The following is a 27,806-nucleotide window of genomic DNA, read 5'->3' as shown; positions in this document are numbered from 1 at the left end:
CAAAGCAGTCCCGTGGTGCTGTGGTTCGGTTTTGCTTCATGTGTATTGTTCGTTGTTGCTGGTGGTTCCTTTCTGCTTTTAGTATACCTTGTTTCCAAGGTAAAAATCACGTGGTTCTTGTTTGCATAAGAATTTAGACCACTTTTAAATGAGTATTCTTCAAGAAACGTAAAAAAGCAAATTTGTCGAGTGGTTCCATTTTGCATAAATACGGACAGTTTTTATCCATTTGTACGCAATTTCGTTTTGTGTCAACTTCGCATACCAATTTTATTTTTAAGAAAATAGACATTCGGTTAAAATTCTTAACAGGTCGAATAATTTAACTTATTAAATCCAATTTCCATAAATTAAAAATGCCATTAATTAAGAACAGTTACTTAAAAAGAACAATAAAGTATAGGTATTAAAAATACGAAGGCCGGTTTCAAAACTTACTGATAATGTCCCAGATAGCGTCGATATTTGACACATGAATCGTACTTTAACTGACAGATAAGCTGAACAGAATATATCTAGAAGTTCTGAAACCGGCCATTTTTAACTGAACATTCCAATAATTTAGAAACTAAAGACTCAATCTCACTTAAGTTAGCTAAGACACAGTGTACATTAGTACATAATTATGTATATACACGATGTATTATATTATATAATATTATAATAAATAATGATCATTAATATAGTTAGTTACCAATGTAAATATATTATGTGCCGGGAAAGTGGAATGGTTAATAAAGATGGAAGTATTATAAGTAATAGATTGGAAATTATAATTTTTATTATAGTATTCACTTTAGAAAGGTATCTGCGCAAAAAAAAGGTGAATCAAAAAACTGTAACAGATTTAAAAATTGGCGGGAATGGAATGTCATCGAATGTAGGATTTTTTAATTCGCATAAATAAATTACAGTTTTATTAAATTTTCTTAAATATTCATAGTAAAAAAATGCATATACTAAACATTTTATTGAATTGTGTTCGTTTATAACTTTTATACGCTATTTTATTTTAAATTAATATCTACATTCTACGTGTACATGAAATTGATTAAAATTAACCGTCTTGAAATTGCCCGCAAAAAATTTAAAAATCAATTCAATACTTTTTCTTTATCTTAAAATTCAGTCTTGTAAATTTTGCAATCTTCATACTGTTTTTATGGTTACTTTATCATATAACATACATATATAAGAACTACTCGTATACAGGGCGTAGCAGACATAATGTATCAAAGAAACATAGTTTTTCATATTATGCTGTTAAAGTTTCATTGAGAATATTACGTACTTACGACATCCTGTATAAAATAAATGTTGGTAAGAAAATGCGTAGAGTTGCACCCGTTAAAAACTTAGGTTTTGATTACAATAAAGTACCTTAGCAGTACAAGTTATCACATTTAGCTTAAGATTATTTAATTGTAAATTTATAAATAAAGTTACTTAAGAGATAATCTACTAAGTATTTTAATTTTATCGATTTTATTTTATTTTTTACAAAAATGTTAAAATTTTGTTTGTTTTACAATTTATTTATGTTTACCGTCCGTTATTTTTAAGTTAAAATTAATGTATTATGTCCGTTTTTATGCTTTTATTAAGATATTTTTTGATATTTTAAGGACCACTGCCAATTCGGAATATAAAATAATGTATCTATTCCATTACAATTATTTATGAAAATGTTTTGTACGAATGACATTATTAAATAACTATTTCTGACTATTGTAAAGAACTTTTTTATTGTATAAGAATTTTGTTTGTATTATAAAAAATATTGTTGCGTTTTGAAATTATTATTGTATTACAAAGTTTATTTTGAATTGTGTATTTAGACGTTATATTTAGTTACTTACTCATATCTATTGTTACATTCCCAAATCCTATTAAAGTGTATAATCAATAGATAGATATTAAAATTGATAATTATTATTTGTAATTTTATGACGTTAGTATATTACAAAATGCAATGTCATGAATATAATATACGCTTTGCTTTTAAAACGCCTGGCAAAAAATGTGTATCATATTTGATTATTGCAAAATGTATTTTGTAATTTGTAGGCGTACAAAAATCTCAAATGTACATAACAAAAATTATGAAATGGCAACTCGAAACCCTAGTCAGGTTTTATGTTAAATTACTTTTTACATAATTTGTTCAACAAGCGAAGGGGTGATTTTATTTTAGTGAGAAAAGTATGTTAACTTCGAAAATAAACTATTATTGATTGAATTTATATTTTGTTTTATTACACACTGACACCTTTTATATTAACACTGAATACTGAATGGGATAATAAATATAAAAAGGCAAGAAAGATTGTATTATTTTATTTTATTTACCATAATTAGAAGAATCTATACACATACAACCTTCATGCAACAGTAACCAGTTGGATTTTTTTTACTAGGTACATCATTTTCTACAAGTAATTAAAATTCATCTTATTGTAATTAATAAAATATATTTTTTATTTTTAATAATTCTGTTATTAAAACCAACGGCACATGAACTGTAAGCTGATACCACAGCTTGTACTTTATTAACAGGTACATACGTCATTGGCATGGAAAAATTATCATTTTTGCATTTTTCATCCAAAAATTACAGTTTTGGTAAATAAAGGGTAGTGAAGCAAGCAAAGCAAAGTCTTGCAAGCTGCCGCTTTTAATCATTCATAATTTTAGTGAAAAAAAACAAATAAAAAGTAAAAAATCTTTATTCCATCTCCTTATAATGAAACATAACTTAATAAAACAACACTACATAAACCTTAGGTACAGCTTAAATCACATTTAAACAATGTCTTACAATCTAGATATCACACTGGATTATTTACGTTCTATAAGAATAAATCCTTAGTCAATCATTCAGTCATTGGGTAAACACATAAATATTATTCATTCATACTAGAGAACTGTTTAAACTATTATATATTATAAATAAATATTGAAATATCGGTTTCTCTTTTATTCACATAGATAAAATATCTGAAACAATATTCATTCAATAAATCACTTGGACTAAAATGTTTAACACAATATGCCAATTTTATTATTATTTTGTATACAGTATAAATATAAAATACTATTATTATACAAATAATTATGCCATTGTCTTATTTTATACATTTTTAATTGCTTCTTTCTTATAAGGAACGAAGTATATTTATTTAATTAAATATTAATCATTAAAGTAATTCAAACATTACCTTTCTATAAATATTACCTCTATTTTTTTTTAATGGACGATTAATTTTTGTACAAATTGTTATACAGAAGAAACATTTTCATCAGATTCAAAATTAAAATAGTATCTACTAGTTATAATTGAGCAAATATAGCAAAGCAAAATAATTTATACAATTAATCAATTCTATATACAATTTTTCGTTTATTACGCATTTGTCATTTCGCGCAGAAGTAGTCCTAAGTTCGATACTCATTTCTGATATTTAAACGTCAAAATTTTATAAAATAAATATTACATACATAATAATATTGGTTTTACACCAAGGTCAATGTTATCAATAGGAATATAACAGTTCTCATTCAATTTCTAAACTAATGCGAAACACTCATTTTGTTCTTAATAAATCTTCCAATAACTTTGATGGCTCTAAAAGCGTAGTTAGGTGATAGTCTCTGTCGCAGAAGATAATAGGCAGCAAGGTTCATAGATAGGAGCATTAGGAAGAGGACTGATATATCCACCCAGTAAGATACTCCAGACATTCCCATTAGCTTCACGAAATACCTGAAAAGAGAGAAAATTTAACTTATTCACTCGTAAAATTATTACTAAAAAAATATTACTAGTTTTTACTACTATTCATTTTTACAACAATTAATTAGGACTTGAAAATAACAGATAACTTAGACACTGGGATACAATGCATTTTTTTGGTAATATGATATTTAACTGTATGTGATAAGAAAGTATCTAGTTTTAATTGTCGTCATCAATCTTGCTCCCTTTCCCTTACAACCTGGCAACCCATGTGTAGCCCTTCCTCTGTAATATTGCCTAAAGGTAAATATTTAAAGCGGTGGTAGTCGCTTTCCATCAGACAAAATTTCAACGCATATGCCAGCTCTAGCATAAAATCTGTTCCCACGTTACCAGCTACCATACACACATACTCACTTAATGTTCTTACTCGTAGTAGTCCACGTCATCAGGACACACGAGGTCAGCCCTTAGAGCTCCATATACGCTACAAGTCCTTCGAGGCCATATCGCATGGCTAGTTCCCGCACTATAACCTAACATACACACAAACACTCACTTGACGTTCTTATACTCGCAGTAGTCCACATCATCAGGACACACGAGGTCAGCCCTTGGAGCCCCATATATGGCCGCTACAAGTCCTTCGAGCCCATATCGCATGAAGGAACAAGCCCGAGCCAGTTTCCATACGATGGGGGGAGGATCGTCTCCATTGCCGATACCGTATACTGAGAGAAGCATTAGTGGAACTGATACTACTGGCCCGACGAACATTGAGTTCTGAAATGGATTAGGAAATTAATAGTGTACTGGAATTAGGGAACATTAATTGATAATTTAATGACAAAACGTCATTATAATAGAAACGATTTAATAAATCGATCAGTGAAACAGATGTATATTGCATCTGCACCTTACCTCACTAGGGGACATCGAAATTCGCTTTTTTTACATTATAATAGGGTTTATGTATAGAATTACATTCTTATAAAGTGATGACTGGAAATATAATACATCAGTTCAAGGATAATATTATCAGCATTTGATCGGGAAGGCCATAAACAAAAAAGAAGAAGATGATGAATATCAGCATTTGACAGAATGCCTAAAAATTTGAAATTATATTTAAAAAGGAATTTTTCAGATCTATTAGATAAAGAAAGAGTCATCATTGAATCAAACATTGAAGCTTAAAACTTAGCAATAATTAAAATCGTTTCACTCACCACTATACTCAACGTAGAAGATATAAGCGTGCCCAGAGATTCAGCTATCAATGCCACCATAATACACGTACTGACGAACATCAATATTCTAGATAATTCCATGGGCTGTGCAGTCCAAGGGTACACTATAGCCAGATAAAGTAAAGAGAAGAATATAGTAGCGGGAGTTCTGGAAACGAACATGGCGGCGAAGTATGGCTTTAGACCATACCATCTGTTGAAGTATTCACGTTTGATTAGCATCACTTCGGTGGGGACTGAAAATGTAAATTAAACATGTTATGAAAACTGTGGTGAGGAAACGAATCTATACTTAATATTATAAAACTGAAGAGTTTGTTTGTTTGAACGCGCTAATCTCAGGAACTACTAAAAAGAAAGAAAGAAAATGTGTCCGATTTGAAAAATTATTTCGGTGTTAGATAGCCAATTTATCGAGGAAGGCTATATCATCACGCTAAGATCAACACGAGTGGAGCAACGCGGGTAAAACCGCGGGGCATAGCTAGTAAGTTATATTTTAGATTTAGAATTTCTTTGAACAGTTGAAAATATAAGAGTAGATTATAGATATTCAATGGTTTGTGCCTTTCTCCTAACTTAAAAACTCTAAAAGAAAAAAAAATACTCATTGTGAAGTTACTTTAGTCTGTAGAGAATTAAACTACACGAACGTTAAAAATTTCGGATACATTTTTTGGTATAGAATTTATAAATCTGAAGCTCTAAGTTATGATTTTGTTAGTTTTACTTTGATTGATTTCACAATCAAAGCAAAAAACCCTGATTAAACATTAAACCCTGATTCTCGAAGGATTAATTTCATTAAAAGCTGTTTAGTAAAATATATACATAATATACTTACAAGCAAGTAAAACCGGCATCATAGGCGTGTACAACATAGCAATAATACATGCGAAACAGAATCCAAAGTTGTATAATGTCTTCGAAGCGTCAAAACCCATGTTATTGAAAAGAGCTCCTATTATTACTGCTATAAAAATGTGGAGAACGAACCTTAGCCATAAATAGTCCTGAAAATAAAATAATAGTTTAAATTTAAAAAATACATGAAATATAATATGTTGATAAATATGTTATATATTGAAAAGTGAACCTATAGGTTCTCCTTCTCTACCATGCTTAATAAGAAAATTCATTTTGTCATTGTTGATTCAATTCCAGATTTAAAACTCAATCAAAAGCTATTTTTAAATAATAAACTTGTGATTAATCAAATAGATGCATTTACTACAGGTTTTTGCTCACATGTAACACGTTTTATGGATGAATATACACCAACTATTAAGTTGATAATTTCATAATAACTCTACATGGTCTATAATTATTCCACAATTAAATAGCAACAATAAAATCACCATACAAAAGTATACGCATATAATACACAAGGAAAAATAATAACCTTGATACATCGCATAATTAACGACCAAGAAATTATTCCATAAAATTATGATGACTTACCCTATTCCTAAATGTTTGGAGTACCATTCGTTTAACTAAAACTTGGAATTGTTGGTATCCAGTGCTTTCGTATTCATAATTATGTTTGGCGACGACTCCACTGTTTAATTGTTCTATATCTACTTCTTGGAGTGGTGCATCTTCAATGGCGTAATTTCTCCATTTCTGGCATCTACCATTTTCAACAGAAGACACCATTTGTTCAACGTGCGGTCCATACTCGCCGCTTGATACTTCGATTACTGTAAAAAAGTGTATGTTTTAGAAAACAGCGTGTGAGCCGAGCACACGTGTAGGAAGTGAAACTTCTTTGACATGTCGTGACGGTATTGTCATGACGCGATCTTGAAATTTTATCTCAACGCGCCTAAAGAAGTTTGACTTCAGAAAATAATTGAAGTGTTTTCTTTTTATGCTGACGGAAGAGGATTTCTTTTTGCAATGATTTTGGTTTATACGGGATCTTAAATGATTTATTATAAGATGTAAACTGTTAACTGTTCAAAGTAAATATTTTAACTTTACATTTTATTACATAGTATGAAATCAAGTGGAATAATTCACATTTACCAATTTTTGCTCATCATTGGAACAACAAATATTTCACGCAGCAGAAACCAGGTTCATAAGCTAGTTATAATGGAGTATGTAAATTTTATAACAACCTCTCAAATTATTGAATTATGCAGCAATTAATTTAATCTCCTTATAAAAAATATTATTTATTTTCCTTAAGCTCACCAGAACTTAATAACTTCACTCATTCATCTTTTTTCAAGTTTTAAAGTTAAGTTTTTAAGTTACTTACAAGTTCAAGTTTCAAGTTTTTAAGTTACTTACAAGTTCAAGTTTCAAGTTTTTAAGTTACTTACAAGTTCAAGTTTCAAGTTTTTAAGTTACTTACGAAAAGAAAAGTTAAAACAAATGCTAAGATATGTAATAAATTGTCAGACATGGTTGTTAAATATTTTGAAATTTACGCATTTGAAAATCAACATTACCTACGCTCTTAACGATACCAACTCAGATAGAACAACATCTGGTACTCAGCACAAAAGCGTGTGATGACAGAAAATCTATTTCCAACATAATCAAGTACTCACTGAAATCCGCCGGTTTATACGTAGTAGGACATGGCAAACCTAACGGCTGTAAGAAAGGCACGACCCCCACAGATGTGCCCTGGTAAGCACATCGGCCATCAGCGACCACATACACATGGTCGAACACAGAGAACAAACAGGCGGAGGACTGTCCTGCTGCCATGAACTTGTAATGATAGGTAGTCTAACATATCCTACATAATCAAGTACTTACTGAAATCCGCTGGGTTATACGTAGTAGGACATGGCAAGCCCAACTGCTGCAAGAAGGGTACGACCCCTGCAGAAGTGCCTTGATAGGCACATCTCCCATCAGCGACCACATACACGTGATCAAACACAGAGAAGAGTCGGGCGGAGGGCGTGTGCACAGAGCAGACGACCGTCCTACCACCCCGGGCTACACGCTTGAGGAGAGACACGCACGTGGAAGACGCCACGTCGTCCAAACCACTGTGGAATTAATAAAGTTTATACTTTTTATCTTTTCACATTAGGTAAAGTTTTAATGATGACTGCTTTCACTACTTCTCTGTTAAGAGCATCTTCTGTTTAGCTTATGTGTCAGGTCAGGGAGAAAAATCGACGCTGTCATCATTAAGTTACTTATCGGTGAAAACAGCCTTAAATGTCGTATTGAATATAGAAAATGTTGTCTTACATTTGCTCGTGAAAATACAGACATATTTTCATGCTTTTTAGTTTAAATAAAGCGCTACCCAACATCTCAATATGGGCGATTTTTTAAAAGTTCGTTACGTGTATGTGCATTTGTACAAAAGTAGAAAACTTGGTATAAAATTAAAGTGTCAAAGTAAACAAAACTGTACCAGAAAGAGAAACGAGTCACAATATAAGATTCCATCAAACAAAAACACAATTGCAACTCACGTAGTAGGTTCATCAAGGAATATAACAGGTGGGTTGTTAACAAGTTCTAACGCGATGGACAATCGCTTCCTCTCGCCTCCCGATAGTCTCTCAGTTGTCGTGTTTCGCGCCTTCCCTAGTCGTAGCAACTGAATAATTTCGTCTACCTAAAACCAAAAGGAATGAATTATGTAGTCATTAATAATTAATATTAATTGTTTATTATTATTAAGTATTCATCATAATAACCATATTATGGTAGAGTGGTTAACTAAGTATCTAAGAGGAAATAAAAGTCTCTGTTTAGATGCTGGAAGCTGATCTTTTTTCATACCTAGACATAAAGAAATCGATCAGTGAAACAGACTTGAAATGAAATTGTGAGTATGTACTCCTAAAAGGAACATAACTTTACTCACTGTATGAAAATTAATTGAAAATGCAATAATTTTATGTATTGTTCTATCCGTTTTAATCTCCATAATTGGTAAAGCCGTATATTAAAATTATTTAGAATTGTTTGTACAAAGTTCATGAACAGTGACAGACAAACAAAAGGTAAATTTCCACGAGTTTTTGCTACTAAATTAGTAAATTGCGATAATTTAAACATTTTCAGCGACGTCGTTACATTGTTTTTCACCTAACGTAGTTTCCTGTGTACTAATATGAATAATATTTTCTAAATGAATTAATTTTAATGAATTAGTAATACATTGTTACTGTAATATTATAAGTTCATAATATGTTGAAGAAACTGAACGTATTTTAATATAATTCAATAAGATATAGATTAACTAGCTTTCCGCCCGCAACTTCGCCCGCTTTGTCTAAAACATAATAAATTATATACTAAAACTTTCACTCTATCTATTAAAAAAAACCGCATCAAAATCCGTTGCGTAGTTTTAAAGTAAGCATACATAGGGGGACATAGGGAAAGAGAAAGCGACTTTGTTTTATACTAGGTAGTGATAGTGATAGTGATAAGGTTTAAAGTATGTTAACAATATGTACCTAAGTTTTTGTTGGTGATTCAGCAGTCAAAACAAATATTATAATATTGCACATTTTTGTCTCCTTTTTGGTTGTCTCCTTTATGGTTGTCTAAGAAAATGTACAATAAATCTAGCTTGACTTTTGACTCTAGGAAAAGGTGGATTTTGAAATAGCCTTCATTTATTCAATTTGTAAAGTTGTATTTTGCGTCTTTTCCTTGTAAAAAAACAAGAATTTTTTTTATACTTGGCATTTCTAACATCAACGTAAATTATATTATGTGCTATTTTAAAATGTCTTTATTTTATTGCTATTTTTGTCATTAAATTTTATTAATGTGAAACAACAATATTTTTAAATAGAATACGAATACAGTAAAAAAATGATCATTCATTAGGTCTCCATATATAGGTCTAGTAATAGCAAAACCTCAAAGAAAAATTGCCAAGTTAGAAAATATAAAAAGAGCATTAATTAATGGTTTACATGGTCAGGAGATATAACTATACATAGCTAGGATGAAGTCAATAATAACAGATGTTAGACGTTGAATACCGAGTATATGAGAGGGATTTAGTCCTTATAAAACAACTAACTGTGCCCCGCGGTTTTACCCGCATTGCTCCGCTCAAGTTGGTCTAAGCGTGATGATATAGCCTATAGCCTTCCTCCATAAATGGGCTATCTAACATCGAAATATTTTTTTAAATCGGACCAGTAGTTCCTGAGATTAGCGAGTTCAAACAAACAAACTCCTCAGCTTTATAATATTAAAATAATAATAGTATAGATATTTATAATGTTGCGAAGATAAAAATACTTACAACCACGGCCTTCTTCTTCGTCGTCAAGTTATTGCCAAGCTTCAAGTCAGCTGCCATAACCATGGATTCCTGCACCGTGATGAGGGGCTGCAGCAGATCCTCCTGCATGATGTAACGGGAGAGCTTCCTGAAGCGAGGCAAGTCGCGGGGCTCCCCGTTGGTGTGGACCAGCCCTGATGCGCCGACCACTCTGAAATACAATCCATACTTAATATTATACACCATATAGAAAAACAACCGGATGAATGGAACCTAGGTGTGATATGCCCAGTTCACAAAAAAGGCTCCCGAAGAAAATGTTCCAACTACAGAGGAATAGCGATATTGCCCACGGCGTATAAAGTACTCTCGTATATTATACTGGGTCGCCTAGAACCTTACACAGAGAAAATCTTGGGAGATTATCAATGCGGCTTTCGAAAAAACCGCAGCACAACAGACCAAATCTTTCTCTTGAGACAGATTATGGAGAAAAGGTGGGAGTATGCACAGAGCCTTCACATCCTATTCGTGGACTTTATCAAAGCATATGACAGCGTCGACAGGGATTCACTCTATAACATCTTGAGACTTTTCCAAATCCCTGAAAAACTGGTAAGAATGGTAAAAGTAGCTACTGAAACCAGTAAAATGAAAGTCAAGGCTTGTCGAGGCTTTACTGATGTATTTGAAGTCACCACTGGGCTAAAACAAGGAGATGCACTTTCACCAATTCTGTTCAATCTTGCCCTAGAATACCTTATTAGAAAAATCCTGATACTTGAGGGCGGGATTGAGCTCAACGGCAATCACAAAGTTATTGGATACGCTGACGATCTAGCGCTTCTAGGACAACGTGAACAAGATCTTACGTTAATGGCTAAGACACTAGAATCGGAAGGTCTTAAGATTGGCCTTAAGATAAGCGGGGAAAAAACGGAATACCTACATATGAAAAGGTACAAAGATACTAGAGTGTGTAGGAAAAATCTGGTAACCGGAGATACTACATACCTAGGAACAGACTCCTTTAAATATCTAGGTTGCACAGTTACGGACACTAACCGCCGAGAAGCCGAAATAGATATCCGCATCCAAAACGCACTAAGATGCTCAGCAGCGCTCCATAAAATCCTTGTGTCCAAGATTATAAGCAGGAAAACAAAGGTCAAAATCTATAAAACCATTATTAGACCAATCCTAATGTATGGGTGCGAATCGTGGACACTAAGCCAGAAAGAAGAACAGAAGCTCTTAGTTGCGGAAAGGAAAATACATCGGAAAATCTTAGGACCTACAAAAACTGATGAGGGAACTTGGAGAATGAGGAAAAATTTAGACATCGAAGATCTCATCCGTGAACCCAACATTATTGGTGAGACAAAAGCTGCCCGCCTTCGATGGATCGGTCACCTAGAAAGGATGCCAAACGATCGCGCTGCGAAGAGGGTGTACATGAGCAAGCCGATCGGTAGGCGCCCCGTCGGCCGCCCTCGTCACCGTTGGAGAGACGAAGTCCAAAAAGATCTGGACATCCTTCAAGTAGAAGACCTCAACACCAGGGCGCTAAGGCGCGAAACCTGGAAACTTTTGGTGTCGGAGGCCAAGATCCTCTTTGGGTCGTTGCGCCGTTGAAGTAAGTAAGTAAGTAAGTAGAAGTAACTTAATATTATAAATGCGAAAGTAACTCTGTCTGTATGTCTGTTACTCAATCACGCCTAAAGTGCCCTAAACTACTGAACCAATTTGCATGACATTTGGTATGGAGATATTTTGATGCCCGAGAAAGGACATAGGCTACCTTTTATTTCGAAATATGTATCACGGGCGAAGCCGGGGCGAACCACTAGTACTTGATAAGCCTTTGGGAAATTTAATTTTATAGCATTCAAGTGCTTTATAAATGAGAATTTTTAAAAAATTTATCACTAGTCGCAATTCCTCTTTCTTTTAAAATTGCTCATGTCCGTGTGATATTTCAATTTTTTATCGATCTTTATGAATAAACTAGACGTATTTTAAACTTTTGCTCTGATTACCGAACATATTATGGTGGAAGCGGAAGTCGGGACAAAAAAATAGTTGGTTATTCGGTATAGACATAGCCTTCTAATAGTAAAGGATATTTTAAATCGATGAAATAGTTTTTCAGATAAATCCTCAAAAACATACAAAAATATCGTCTTTATAAAATTTGGTGATTGGTGTAATATTTTACCAGATAAATAGGTTTTATTAGGATTTCAAGGCAAGAAACAATCGATGTTAGTTGCAGTAATTTATGTTATGGTTGGAAAATGTAAGAAGAACTTAGTTATTTGCATAACAACTTCGTTAGTATAATGATGACATATTATTTTATAATTCTTGAGTATTTTTGTATTTTCTATTGTATTTATTTTTTAAAGATCGATGTTTGCGTGAATAGTAGGTAAAGTTCAAATAGTTAGGTGCTATGACGAGTCGGGGTTAAGTTAGTCAACCTCGTATTAATATATACTAGAATATTAAACGTTGTATAAAATTATGGATCTGTATGATTTAGTATTAATAATTCATAACACATATCAATAGAACGATTTAATGTTTAATTTCGTTTTATTATTTCCAAAATATTTTTGCTCACAGTTTAAGGAAAATATAAAAAAAAAAACATAGAAATATAACTTGGTTATGTTATTTTTCATTCCAAATACCAAAATATTATTATCTATTTATATAAATCTATTTATATAAAACTCAAAGGTGACTGATATAGTGATCTATCAACGGCCAGCCCTCTGGACGTATCGGGCTGAAATTTGGCATGCAGGTAGATGTCATAACGTAGGCGTCCCCTAAGGGCGGCCGTACACGGACCGCTTCAAGCAGTTGAGACCGACCGCTTGAAGCCGCGACCGCGCGGTGAACTATAGGCATTCATTCACCGCCGTACACGTGACGGCTCGAGCCGTCGCGACCGCTTCAAGCCGTCAACTGCATGACGAAATTCCACTGTGCCGTTGACGGCTCGCGAGCGGTCGTGAGGCATACACTGACTGCTCGAGCCGTTGACTGCGCTAGAGCCGTCGACGGCTCCCTATACCCCTGAAAATCAATGACTTGACTAGTCAAAAAAATCAACGGCTCGAGCGGTTGGTAGCGACGGCTCGAGCGGTCAACAACCGACGGCTCGAGCAGTTGACGCCGACCGCTCGAGCCGTCCGTGTACGTCGCTCAGCCGTTAACTGCTCGAGCGGTCCGTGTACGGCCGCCCTAAGAAAGGATTTCCCGAAATTCTTGCGGGAACGGGGAAAAACGGGGATGCACGAACAAAGTCGTGGGCGGAAGCTAGTACTATATAAATTGCCTTTGCCTATATGTAATTTCAATGCATTTTCTTAACATTGACTGATATTATGTGCAAAGTACGTTAGTATTTAATTTTAAGTTATGAAACTTTATATTTACAAATCAAAGTAATCTCACGTTAAAGAAATTCATATTATTATGTATGACATACTACAATAATGATAAAAGACATACAACTATGATAAAAGTTGCCTATTATTAGCAAATCTTTTCTAGATGCTTTTTCGCTCACGACCTCGCTCGAGTAACCTACAATGCTTTGTACTGCAGCTGTGTGCCAATTTTCCAACCCTTACTTCACTCTTTGTGTTGTCTTGACAAAAATATACTCAATGTGCCATCTGTCTAAAGGGCATCATTTTAATTTATCCAAATCTTATAATTATTTCTCAATGACTCAAATATAAAAAAGTTTACTCAAACAGGTAACACGAGCATAATTTTATTATTATATTATATCAGTAAAGAAGTAGTAATGAATACTCTAATGATTAGCAAAATATACTCGTCAGGCTAGTTTGAGCTTCTAGATAAATGATTATTATAAAAAGTGGCATGTATAATAATGTATTCAAAGGAATGATAGAGATGAGATATGGTTTTTTTCTCTGCGGCTTTTTAAAGATAGATGATTAATATCTGATTTCTATTTTTAGCTGTTCAGGGTTATACAATGTTTTGATTTATAAATAGTTTCTTACTTTAAAAAAATGTAACGTGTATCATCATCATCACTAGGTACATAGTATAAAACAAAGTCGTTTTCTCTGTCCCTATGTCCCTTTGTATGCTTAAATCTTTAAAACTACGCAACGGATTTTGATGCAGTTTTTTTTAATAGATAGAGTGGTTCAAGAGGAAGGTTTATGTATATAATTTATTAGGTTTTAGACAAAGCGGGCGGTAAGCTAGTGTAGTATATGTTTCGTTGCGACTAACTAGTGTCGTATTTTTATCTATGAACTAAAGGAAATTTGTAAAGGAGGTTTGTAGGAGGTGCGGTTAGTTGTATCTTATTCCATTATCAGATATAAGAAATATGTTTTATTAAATTATAAACAGAGATAATTATAGATTACAAATAAGTAGTTAACCATGGCATCGTATCATAGTGCTTAATATTACCCGATAAATCTATTACCTATTCATTTACAATTTACATTAATATATCGGGAATTAATTAATCAAGAAATATAGTACCTACTAATTTTATTTTCTTTATTGCTCATAAAAACCGATGCACATAAAATGTACATAAAATACTAATTTACCCGAGAAACAAGAAATTTTCATTTTCCCGATATTAATACTATCAAACTTACCGAATATACACAAAACAAATTATAGAACTAGGTCAATTTTATATACATACCTATTGTGAAAAGTGTCCCCTTGTGGGGTATGGGTAGATGTGTTTCATCTGTTTCACTGATCGATTTTATTTCTGGACAAATAGAACCTATAGCATATTATATGCTCCTGTCCGTCCGAATTGTATTTTTTTGAACTGAAACTTCTTTATCGGGGTTGGAAAAAAATTTAGTGTAACATTTTTTCGTTACGCGTCACATTTTTCCGTTACGCGCCATTTTTTTCTTATCCCTACCACGCGTGATTCGACGTGTTTCTATAAAGTTGTATATACATAGTATTTTTTTTTAATAAGGTCATAAAGAAGTTTCACTTCTTACGTGTGTACACTAGTACACGCACATATTCTTTTATTTATCCACGGAAATTGCCCCTCCGGAAATTGAACCCAAAACCTCTCTTATACGTTCACGCGTCAACCACTATACCAAGGAGTATATAGTATAGAGGTAATAATATGTTATAAATGCAAACACAATACAAATTGCGAATAGCACATAATATAATAATAGCAATCATCTCACTCGGCTGCATATTCATTATTCATGTTCTATAACGAGCTCATAATTTTATATTTAACCGACTTAAAAAAGAGAGTTTATCATTTCAATTTTATAGGATAAACGTATTTTATTACTTTTAAATTTCAAGGGTGGTGGTGGTCTCACGATTAAAATTTGAGAGGTAATATTAGTGATTTTGTATTTAATTTACTTCATATGTATTTAAATCACTACATAGTATAAAACAAAGTCGCTTTCTCTGTCCCTATGTCCCTTTGTATGCTTAAATCTTTAAAATTACGATGCGGTTTTTTTTAATAGATAGAGTGATTCAAGAGGAAGGTTTTAGTATATAATTCATTAGGTTTTAGAGAAAGCGGGCGAAGCCGCGGGCGGTAAGCTAGTTGTAAGTATATTTTATTTACTTAGTAGTCGCCAAGCCGAAATCAGCAAGCAGTGATTAAATTAAATTAAAATATTTTATTTGTAAACAATGTATTCACATATCCTAACCTACCTACAACAATAATCTTATATATAAAAATGAATCGCAAAATGTGTTGGTAAGCGCATAACTCGAGAACGGTTGAACCGATTTCGATAATTCTTTTTTTATTATACATATTTCTTGAAGTACGAGGATGGATCTTATGTAGAGAAAACGTAAACATGTACCACGGGCGAAGCCGGGGCGGACCGCTAGTATGTAAATAAGTTCATGCATGCAAAAATCAAAACGTTTCGTTTTCAATTACTAACAGTAGATTAAACTTTACATCATGGAAATAAACTGAGTTTTTTTTAATATATTAAAAACTATCCTTTAACGGTTAACCTCTTGTTAAATGTAGGAAGGTCAAAGATTGCAATCTTGCGAAAAAATATTTACAATTATTTTAATTTTATCTTTGCAGCTGAGACATTCTAATGCACGGAAGGATAAAATATGTAGTTTTTCATAAAATAAAGTATGTGTACTAAAAAAGGTACGTGACTCTGTGTAACATAATGATAAAAATGCCTGAGAGCTAAAACGCTCGTTAAACACAATTATTATCATGGCAATAATATATTAGGTTTTTAAATGCTACAGTCTTTGTTAGTATTTTAGGAAGTTTCTTAATTTATTATTTTTACTTTATAGTACACTAGCTATTCGCCCGCAGCTTCGCCCGTTTAGTCAAAGAAAAACCCACATGTAGTTCCCGTTTCCGTGGGATTTCCGGGATAAAAACTATCCTGTGTTTTAATTCAAGTTAGACTCTATGTGTGTGCCAAATTTCATGATAATAGGTTAAGCAGTGTTTGCGTGAAGGAGTAACAAACAAACATAAAAACTTTCCCAATAATGATATTAGTTGGATGATCTCTATTGCTTATATTATGCATCTCCAATTTACTCCCCGTCTCAAGAATAGAAAATAAAAATAATGCCCTTAGATATTTTTGTTTCCCTGATAATGCTAAAAAATACTTATATAACAAAATAGTGCCTCATGTATTTATTCCTAATCGCTTCATAAAAAAAAAATCAAATTAAATCTTACCGATATCCTGCCAATACATTAAGCAGGGTGCTCTTGCCAGCTCCCGAAGGTCCGAGGATAGCAGTCAATTGTCCTGATCGGAATTCACCACTGACGCTTCGCAAGATGAGCTTTGATACTGAAACAAAGATATTGATTAATGAAGTTAATTAGCCTATTTTACACGGTAACGATGTAGCTGTCTTATTGTAGGTAATTTCAAAATTCCGTTCTTTATGAGCCTTGTTCGCCTGTTGGTAATCGTATGATCGTAGTTATGACCTGACCACTTTACAAATGAAATGCCAATTTTAAAGGAGAAAGAGATGAAGAACGGTTTGAAGAAGAGAAATATTTGAAAGGACCGGGAGGCGTAAGAAAAAGGATATTTATTTATTTATTTATTAATGCTAAAAAAATATATTCTATATGTTCTACATAAGATGCAGAACGCCAACGTTTTGTCACAAAGTCATAGGTAGGTAATTCTTAACACGGTCTCCAAATTAACAAAGCAATTACTCATCTATGTATTGCTACTCTATATTCTAAAGAATTGTACGCAACTGTATATTACGTAACCACTAACTGTTCATGGAAAGAGGCCAAATTAAACATGCAGTAACCCATTTTGTTGATAGTTTTGTTGACCGTCAACGTTGAATGAATTTAAAACATAGGGAAAACTTTGAAAATGTAAAAATGTGTAATTTGTGCTAACTTGACGTAGGTACTGTCTGTTTGGTACTTTATTTATACATGTATTATTTACTTTGTACATGTATTAAATAATACAAATAGTTTTGTCAGTTGTCACAGTGCCTTCTCCAAATAAAATAGGTAAAGATCAATTATTGTAGAGATCTAGATAATATTTTTGTCGTCGCCCTTCATGTTTTGTTGCATTTGTTCATACTAATCTTAATCTCATTACATTTTTACATTACATTTACATTTTTAACGTCACGTTTCAATTATTTCTACTTTGATTCGTACTAATTTCAACCTGTAATAAGACAATAAGAACGACTAATTATCAATATTTATGTGATTATTTATAAAACTTCATTCATGTAATCTCGCCAAATTAATAAACAGTTACTGAACATTATTTTGCAACTCAACATATAAAAGGCACTACTTACATGAAAAACATTGTCAAATTTGTTCGTGGAATTTTATAACTGTTTTTAAGTTAAACACGGATAATTATTATGAACCATATGAGTGCATCCATTGCAATTCACAATATGGTCGTCATCACCATAATTATTATGAATAAAAAACTTATAAATAAGAGACTCATAATTAAACTACAACGTAATAACTCAAAGTAATTTTGTAATGTCATTAAAAATGTTAATAAAAGTGAACTTGCGAACCTAGATACTGCGATTAAATTTATATTATTATGTAGTACATAATTAAAATTATTATACGATACAATATGACTTTTTAATCCATACTTTATATTATAAATGCGAAAGTAACTCTGTCTGTCTGTGACTCAATCACTCCTTAACTACTGAACAAATTTTCATGAAATTTGGTATGGAGATATTTTGATACCTACCCGAGAAAGGACATAGGCTACTCTTTATCCCGGGAAAATGACGCAATCCCGAAAATCCGGGAACGGGAACTATGCGGATTTTACTTTGACTGCGCGGGCGAAGCCGCGGACGGAAACCTAGTAAATAATAACTTGAATCTAATACCTCTATGACTCTAACATTTTACTACATATTTTAGGTAACTGATAATAATTAATTAATTGACACACTTCTACTTGTTTTGGTTTAATGCTCTAAGGGCCGATTTTTAAATCCTTGGTTAAAATTTATCCGTCCAATAAAGTATTACACGAACATATTAAAATGTCATCTATAAACTGTCAAATAGGGATAATTACAATACATTTTTGAAATGGTAGTTTAATAGGTTATTCGATGAATAAATTTTAATTTTTAACCAAAGATTGTAAAATCAGCCCTAAGTGTTTTGGTTAATTTGTTATCTAATAAATAAAAAACGTATTCAATTTTTGTCATTGTACATTTTAATATTTTACGTTACAAAAAATTAAATTTATATCATAAACTTTATAAGAAAAATATTAACTGCACTGCATACTTACGTTTTGTAATTTGTAATCTTCAACAAATCTAAAAATGTACACACAATCTTATTTTATTTCTTATACCTATTACAACTTAATTTGTTAAATCTCATTATGCTTTATTTGTAAACATGCTATAAAATTATAATTGGATAATTTATTGCTGGTGTTTTTTGAAATACATCTCTTAATATATAAAAACAATGTTTGTCCTCAATGGACTCCTAAACCACTTAACCGATTATAATAAAATTCGCACACCATGTGCAGTTCGATCCAACTTGAGAGATCATTCATCATTCATCCATTCATCCTATCCTGGTTTTATCCCGGAAATCCCTCGGGAACGGGAACTATGCGGGTTTTTATTTGAAAACGCGGGCGAAGCCGCGGGCGGAAAGCTAGTAATAATATAAAGAGACAAACATTCTTTTCGTCAATAACATAATTATGACATATTCATTTTCATATTTCATTAACCAGTATGAAGCCACTACGCAACTGATTTTGTAGATAAAGTTTTATGATTTACTAGCTTACCGCCCGCGGCTTCGCCCGCTTTGTCTAAAATTTAATAAATTATATACCTCTCCTCTTCAATCACTCTATGATCTATTAAAAAAAACCGCATCAAAATCCGTTGCGTAGTTTTAAAGATTTAAGCATACAAAGGGATATAGGGACAGAGAAAGCGACTTTGTTTTGTACTAAGTAGTGGTTATGTAATAGGAAAAGCGGGCGAAGTCACGGGCGGAAAGTTAGTAATTTATATAATTAATAGAGTAGAGAAAAGACATGTTAATTAAAAACGCATGAACGATTTATTAAAATAAACACGTATTTAAAATTAGTATCTACTTAAATTTTTAGTTGAAACTTAGCTGATATGTGTCTGGTTTGTTATCTCTTATTTATAAGATACTAGCGGTCCGCCCCGGCTTCGCCCGTGGTACATGTTTACGTTTTCTCTACATAAGAACCATCCTCGTACTTCAAGGAATCTAATAAAAAAATAATTATCGAAATCGGTTCAGCCGTTGTCGAGTTATGCGCTTACCAACACATTTTGCGATTCATTTTTATATATAAGAAGATATTGTATTGTTTTCTCAATAAGATAAATAAAAAATAAATACCTGTTTTTTGAAATCACTCCCTCATGAATTTATTTAACAGATAATTTGCCTGTGGTTCTGTCCGCGGAAGAAACCGCGGGGCACAGCTAGTTTGCTATAATTATTTTAATCTTAGGAAACTCTTATTAAGTTCCACCTGGAAACACTAAATAACAAGCTCAGAGATCGATCTAGGCCGAGGTTCTATACTTTCTGATATTTATCGAGTTTGTGGTACATTGTCTTAAATACCATCATAGACTATAATTTTGCAGATACTTTAAAATTATAAATGTTTGGTAATCGAGAAGATAATAAAAATCAAGGAGTTTAATTATAATAGTAAAATATGCATGTTTGGTTATTACTTATTAGTTACTAGCTGTTCCCCGCGGTTTCACCCGCATTGCTCCGCTCCTGTTGGTCTTAACGTGATGAAATATAGCCTATAGCCTTCCTCGATAAATGGGCTATCTAACACGGAAAGAATTTTTCAAATCGGACCAGTAGTTCCCGAGATTAGCGCGTTCAAACAAACAAACTCTTCAGCTTTATAATATTAGTATAGATTAATATAAAATTATGAGGAATAGCGACCGCTCAATAACATAGTAATCCGTCCTTACAGCAGGTACTTAGAAAGATATTAATAAATACAATTTATATTATAATTTTTTTACAAAAAAGTTATAATTTGTAATTTCATCTATTCTCTCGACTAAGTTCGAAGTGAATTTCTAGCACGATACTTTTTGATTGACTTTGAAACAAAAGAAGGTTTACTCCTTTCTTAGGCTATTTCGATAACACCAGATGAAATTGCTAACTTATTTAAATTTGAATTGATTATTTTTTAAATTGAGGTATGTAACACTGAAATAATTTTTCAAATCGGACCAGTACCTAGTTCCTGAGATTAGCGCGTTCAAACAAACAAACTCTTCAGCTTTATAATATTAGTATAATATGTAGATATATATCAAACACGAAATAATGTGACAATGGATAAGGGCAAACAAAAGTTCACAGAATGGTAATGAAGTGCGCTCCATATATTATCATATTTATTACTTGAGTTGCATCACGTAGTATCTATTTTCTTGTGTTCCGAATAATTTACATATATATTTACATAATACAATTCTTGTTTGTTTGCACCTATAACTTATTTTTTTATTCAAGAATAAAAAGATTTCATAGACTTATTGATAGTTACTATACTGAACTAGCTTTCCACCCGCGGCTTCGCCCGCGTTTTCAAAGAAAACCCCGCATCCCATTCTCGTGGGATTTCCGAGCTTTTAAAAATGAAATTTCCTTAGATATAGCATAAGTGATATATGATATAGAATTTTTTTAACTTTAAAGATACTCTCGTAAAAATTATAATAATATCTGTCACATTAAATCAAAAGTGAATGCAACTTAAAAAAAAACCTCGAGATGAAGGGAGGTAGCTTATGCAGCTTACCCAGTTTATCGTTATAACCTTAATATTGATATAAATATAAAATTAAACCTTAATTAATTAATTATAATTAAGAAATTTATTTATAACCGGCGTTTGGCGAAATTTTTAAAAACAAAACTATAAAACTAGCTAGTTATAAATTAAAATATGGGATTTGCATATAAATTAAAACGATTTAAGTAAACTCTTTACTGCTTTTTATCAAATGCGGTTAAAATTAAATTAAAATTGCATTAATTTAATCAGATGCATTAGTTATCAGATGTATAATCTGATAACACTGTGCTATCAGAACAATAATTAATTAAATTATTACTCTTTTATCAGTCCAAAAAAACTTTGTCATTTCAGAAACTATTGCACCCGATTGGATAAAATTTTCACAGCATACATCTGATATAAAATGTACTGAACTACTATAGAATGTAGTTCAAGAACCTTTTGATACGATATTAAACAACCATAAAACCATATTGTTGCAGAGGTATAATCAAACAAACGCACAAACACATCCGTGCAAAAACAATCACACAAACGTTTCCCAAACCGGATATTCTATTAGTTGCAGTTGCGACGGAGAAGGCATGTCTTCTTGCAAAAGTGAATGCCGTCGGTATCTGAGAACGCTCTACGATTTGTTCCGCTTGGTTCTTATGTTGATATCCGTATAAAATCAATTTATACTGTGATATACTCCGTATGGTATTTAATATGTGTGATGCGCATATGATATTTATCAGCAACTGTACTCTGCTACGTTTTGATGTCGCTCATTTTGCCATATTATACATATTTTGCATTGGTGATAAAAGAGAAAAAAAATTGAAATAACACAACTGTGAACAATAACGCATTTTAATCCTTAAGCCAACATAAAGGTAATCAAGTACAGTTTATTTTTTCAAAACGTCTGGGTTTGATTCCCGCACCATGTCGATGACTAAACAAAAAGCGTATGCACAAATCCTCTGGCTTTACAATAAATAAAGACCAATTCGTACGATGCATGGTCCCTCGTATTTTATGATTCTGAAATGAAAATTCTAAAGATATTTCACGACAAAAAATCGATTCTTTACTCAGGTTCGAATCCCGCTAGTGATCGATTTTTTCTATCCTTTAAAAATATCTCATTGAGTACTATAGTACTATAATATAAAAGTTGTACTAAATATTTTTCTTTGCTATTAAACAGCTCAAAAAAATCATAAATTATTGGTGTATCAAAAGCTCCAAGTAGAACACGGCTAGAGCGGCCGCGGCAGTTCGCTCACGTGCAGCGTACCGTATTTAGGGCGCCTGAGCACGTGAGCCGCGCTATGCCTGACGAGCTTGTTCATATTCGAGTTTCAGATATACATAATACATACTATATTGTATGAATGAACAGGTATCACATAACTTGATGGATTACGTAGGTATTCGCGAATTGCATTGAATTATGTATGTTTTTTGCGCATGAATATTGGACAAATGTATTAAAAAAAATTGTTTTTTTTTTTTTTTACGTTACTAGCTGATCCCGTAAACATCGTTTAAATTCATTTTGTGTTGTTAGGACAAGCTTACCATTATAATGGTCTATTTTTTTTTAATCTCGAATTTTCTTCAGGCCTACCGGAAATACAAAAAATCACAAAAATCGATGAAACCGTTAAGGATTTGTTTTACGTAGTAACTATTAAGTAATATGTGGTTTGGTCACAAACACGTGACATGAGAATTGTATGCACTTTTAAAGAAGATTACTATCAAATAATATCTTGCTAAGATATTTGGATGGTAAAATACCGTTACGTGGAATGCTGATGTATGTCACAGTAACACTTCACGCTTATTAAGCTCAGTTATTAAATTTTGTGTCGCGAATTGCAATTCTCCGCTAGCGTATTGTGAATGTTTCTTTTATTGTAAAATTGTTAAAAATTCCTTTTAATAAGAGAGCTAATATTATGTAGGTACCTACTGTACAAGTATTTATTCTCGAGCATAGAAATGCGGAAAACGATAGCGTTTATACGGTAGTATTTTTTTTAGTTAGCTTGTTAACAAACTCACATAACATTTAAACAGCGGTAGTTATCGCAATATATCAATTTAAATTTATAAAAAAGCACGCAAAATATTATCATAATATCGTCTCGGTGAAAGAGAAAGTGGATCTGTAATTGTTGTTTTCGCATTTAAAACTTTCTCATGTCGTTAAACTGCGGATTACCTATTTTTTTCAAACTCTGGTCACAAATTTAGCAAAAACATAAACATCGTAAATTTAAATAAAATGTGGGGTAAAATAAAAAATATTTTTATTATTATTAATGACTGCTATCACTAGCTGTCACTCAAATAATATATTTATAGAAGTATACCTAAAAGGAGAAAGTTGAATTTTGAAATCCAAACTTAATATTATAAATGCGAAAGTAACTCTGTCTGTCTGTCTGTTACTCTATCACGCCTAAAGTACTGAACCAATTTTCATGAAATTTGGTATGGAGATATTTTGATACCCGAGAAAGGACATAGGCTATTTTTTATCCCGGGAAAATGACGTAATCCCGGAAATCCCACGGGAACGGGAACTATGCGGGTTTTTCTTTGACTGCACGGGCGAAGCCGCGGGCGGAATCCTAGTTGGATATATTTTGAGAATTTTCATTAGCTTGCCTCATTGTCAAAACGATTTATTTGATACTATGTTATCACTTTTTTATAGTAAGACCTGTGGTAAGACGACAGGTGACTGCTATGAAAAAAGTATTAAAAAATCCTATAAATCTTTATCTTTTAAACGCATGATATATCAGTAATTTATGACATATACCTTGATAAGGAATGTTGAAGCTTGGTGCCCTTTATGAATTTTTATGTACATTGTTTCGATTGTAATAGGTAGTTAAGAGTAACTGACATATATTTTAAAAATCTACACTGATAGCGATCATAACAGAGTAGGTATGTCGTTTAGATAATAGCAACTTAATTAATGAAAGATTCTTAAAAATATTTGAGATATATGTTCAAACATTTAGTTAGGATATATTATGTACTAGCTTCCGCCCACGACTTTGTACGTGCATCCCCGTTTTTCCCCGTTCCCGCAAGAATTTCGGGAAATCCTTTCTTAGGGTACGCCTACGTTATGACAACTACCTGCATGCCTCAGCCCGATACGTCCAGTGGTTTGGGCTGTGCGTTGATAGATCACTATATCAGTCACCTTTGAGTTTTATATATGTATATATAGATTCCAGTATTGTTAAAAATTAATTCGTAATTAACACTAAATTTCAAGTACTTAATTGTTGACTAGATTCTATTAAAAGTTGAAAAACAATTGCTAGCTTGATGCCTGCATTGCTATGCGCAAATTGTCGCAAACATGCACTTCTCTGCGACAATTTTCACGCAGATTTGTATTGCCTGAAAGTCTATCGAACAATCATCCATCCGTTTTTAATATTGTTAGGATAGGAAGTACGATACAATAATTAATATGGGTCTACAGTCAAAATAAAATAAAATTTGTAAAATTTAAGGTACACTTCGGTGATATATTTATTTAAATTAATAATGATTCAGGTGATACAGGGCAAAAACCCTTCAGCATTATGTTTATTAACCTTTATCAATAGATGTCGGTAGTCACTGTATTATTTGCGTTCATCGACCGTGTATTAATATTCATTCAATGTTATAAATTTATAAAGGATAGAAAAAATTCGATCACGAGGCGGGACTTGAACCCGCATCCTTCGCGCCATTCCGGGGCGGATGCCTAACCAACTCAGCCACTCGTGACCCGCCTGAGCAATCGAATTTATTCTATCCTTTCAGTTTTATGTGTCTTAAGGGACACACCGCGCGCCATCTATTGAGATGATTTAACAACCATTTCAACCAATATGAAGCACTTTTCAGTGAATACAATATTGTAACGATGGAACACGACCTTTTCTTGAATTTATATTTTTTGGTTTTTATGGCATTCAAATGCTTTATAAATATAAATTTATAAAGGATAGAAAAAATTCGATCACGAGGCGGGACTTGAACCCGCATCCTTCGCGCCATTCCGGGGCGGATGCCTAACCAACTCAGCCACTCGTGACCCGCCTGAGCAATCGAATTTATTCTATCCTTTCAGTTTTATGTGTCTTAAGGGACACACCGCGCGCCATCTATTGAGATGATTTAACAACCATTTCAACCAATATGAAGCACTTTTCAGTGAATACAATATTGTAACGATGGAACACGACCTTTTCTTGAATTTATATTTTTTGGTTTTTATGGCATTCAAATGCTTTATAAATATAAATTTATAAAGGATAGAAAAAATTCGATCACGAGGCGGGACTTGAACCCGCATCCTTCGCGCCATTCCGGGGCGGATGCCTAACCAACTCAGCCACTCGTGACCCGCCTGAGCAATCGAATTTATTCTATCCTTTCAGTTTTATGTGTCTTAAGGGACACACCGCGCGCCATCTATTGAGATGATTTAACAACCATTTCAACCAATATGAAGCACTTTTCAGTGAATACAATATTGTAACGATGGAACACGACCTTTTCTTGAATTTATATTTTTTGGTTTTTATGGCATTCAAATGCTTTATAAATATAAATTTATAAAGGATAGAAAAAATTCGATCACGAGGCGGGACTTGAACCCGCATCCTTCGCGCCATTCCGGGGCGGATGCCTAACCAACTCAGCCACTCGTGACCCGCCTGAGCAATCGAATTTATTCTATCCTTTCAGTTTTATGTGTCTTAAGGGACACACCGCGCGCCATCTATTGAGATGATTTAACAACCATTTCAACCAATATGAAGCACTTTTCAGTGAATACAATATTGTAACGATGGAACACGACCTTTTCTTGAATTTATATTTTTTGGTTTTTATGGCATTCAAATGCTTTATAAATATAAATTTATAAAGGATAGAAAAAATTCGATCACGAGGCGGGACTTGAACCCGCATCCTTCGCGCCATTCCGGGGCGGATGCCTAACCAACTCAGCCACTCGTGACCCGCCTGAGCAATCGAATTTATTCTATCCTTTCAGTTTTATGTGTCTTAAGGGACACACCGCGCGCCATCTATTGAGATGATTTAACAACCATTTCAACCAATATGAAGCACTTTTCAGTGAATACAATGAAATGGTTGTTAAATCATCTCAATAGATGGCGCGCGGTGTGTCCCTTAAGACACATAAAACTGAAAGGATAGAATAAATTCGATTGCTCAGGCGGGTCACGAGTGGCTGAGTTGGTTAGGCATCCGCCCCGGAATGGCGCGAAGGATGCGGGTTCAAGTCCCGCCTCGTGATCGAATTTTTTCTATCCTTTATAAATTTATATTTATAAAGCATTTGAATGCCATAAAAACCAAAAAATATAAATTCAAGAAAAGGTCGTGTTCCATCGTTACAATATTGTATTCACTGAAAAGTGCTTCATATTGGTTGAAATGGTTGTTAAATCATCTCAATAGATGGCGCGCGGTGTGTCCCTTAAGACACATAAAACTGAAAGGATAGAATAAATTCGATTGCTCAGGCGGGTCACGAGTGGCTGAGTTGGTTAGGCATCCGCCCCGGAATGGCGCGAAGGATGCGGGTTCAAGTCCCGCCTCGTGATCGAATTTTTTCTATCCTTTATAAATTTATATTTATAAAGCATTTGAATGCCATAAAAACCAAAAAATATAAATTCATTCAATGTTGTCATATTGTTCGTATTTTAATTATTTAGACATGTATTTATTCAACGATTGTTTAAACACTTCCTTGGATCACTTTTCAACATCGCTTTTGAAGCAACTTTATGACGTATTTAGGTCAATTTTGTTAAGAGATTTGACACATTAATAATATATTATGGAGATGAGTCGAATTATCATTAAATTTCCAAGACAGGGCTTAATTTTATCTTCAAGTAAAACTACTCGTCATTGTTTTCGCCATGGTTGACCCTGATCTACTAATAATAAAAAAAACAAATGCCAATATTATCAAAATTTATATTGCTACTGTTTCGAATTCGCTAAATCAAAACAGAATTTTTACGAAGCTGATTGTCATACTTTCATTATAAAAAATGACATCACACGAA

The 27,806-nt window shown here is 33.0% G+C and overlaps 1 protein-coding gene across 1 annotated transcript in view; it reads right to left on the bottom strand.

The window, feature by feature from the left end:
• Window positions 1-2,710: 2,710 nt before the first annotated feature.
• Window positions 2,711-27,806, bottom strand: part of LOC123693535 (ATP-binding cassette sub-family G member 1-like) — a 43,815-nt gene continuing 18,719 nt past the window's right edge. The window contains exons 3-11 of the mRNA XM_045638693.1: window positions 16,995-17,112; window positions 10,244-10,433; window positions 8,442-8,587; window positions 7,765-8,003; window positions 6,448-6,689; window positions 5,831-5,999; window positions 4,966-5,222; window positions 4,296-4,519; window positions 2,711-3,763 (exon numbers count right to left, since the gene is read on the bottom strand). Coding sequence (XP_045494649.1) covers window positions 3,571-3,763; window positions 4,296-4,519; window positions 4,966-5,222; window positions 5,831-5,999; window positions 6,448-6,689; window positions 7,765-8,003; window positions 8,442-8,587; window positions 10,244-10,433; window positions 16,995-17,112 — 1,778 coding nt within the window. The 3' untranslated portion in view covers window positions 2,711-3,570. The remainder of the gene's footprint in view (window positions 3,764-4,295; window positions 4,520-4,965; window positions 5,223-5,830; window positions 6,000-6,447; window positions 6,690-7,764; window positions 8,004-8,441; window positions 8,588-10,243; window positions 10,434-16,994; window positions 17,113-27,806) is intronic.

The sequence above is a fragment of the Colias croceus genome, chromosome 8 (genome assembly GCF_905220415.1).
Source record: "Colias croceus chromosome 8, ilColCroc2.1".
Taxonomy (NCBI): Eukaryota; Metazoa; Arthropoda; class Insecta; order Lepidoptera; family Pieridae; genus Colias; species Colias croceus.
Note: the sequence above shows the minus strand (reverse complement) of the source record. Positions and strands in the feature narration are given on the sequence as shown.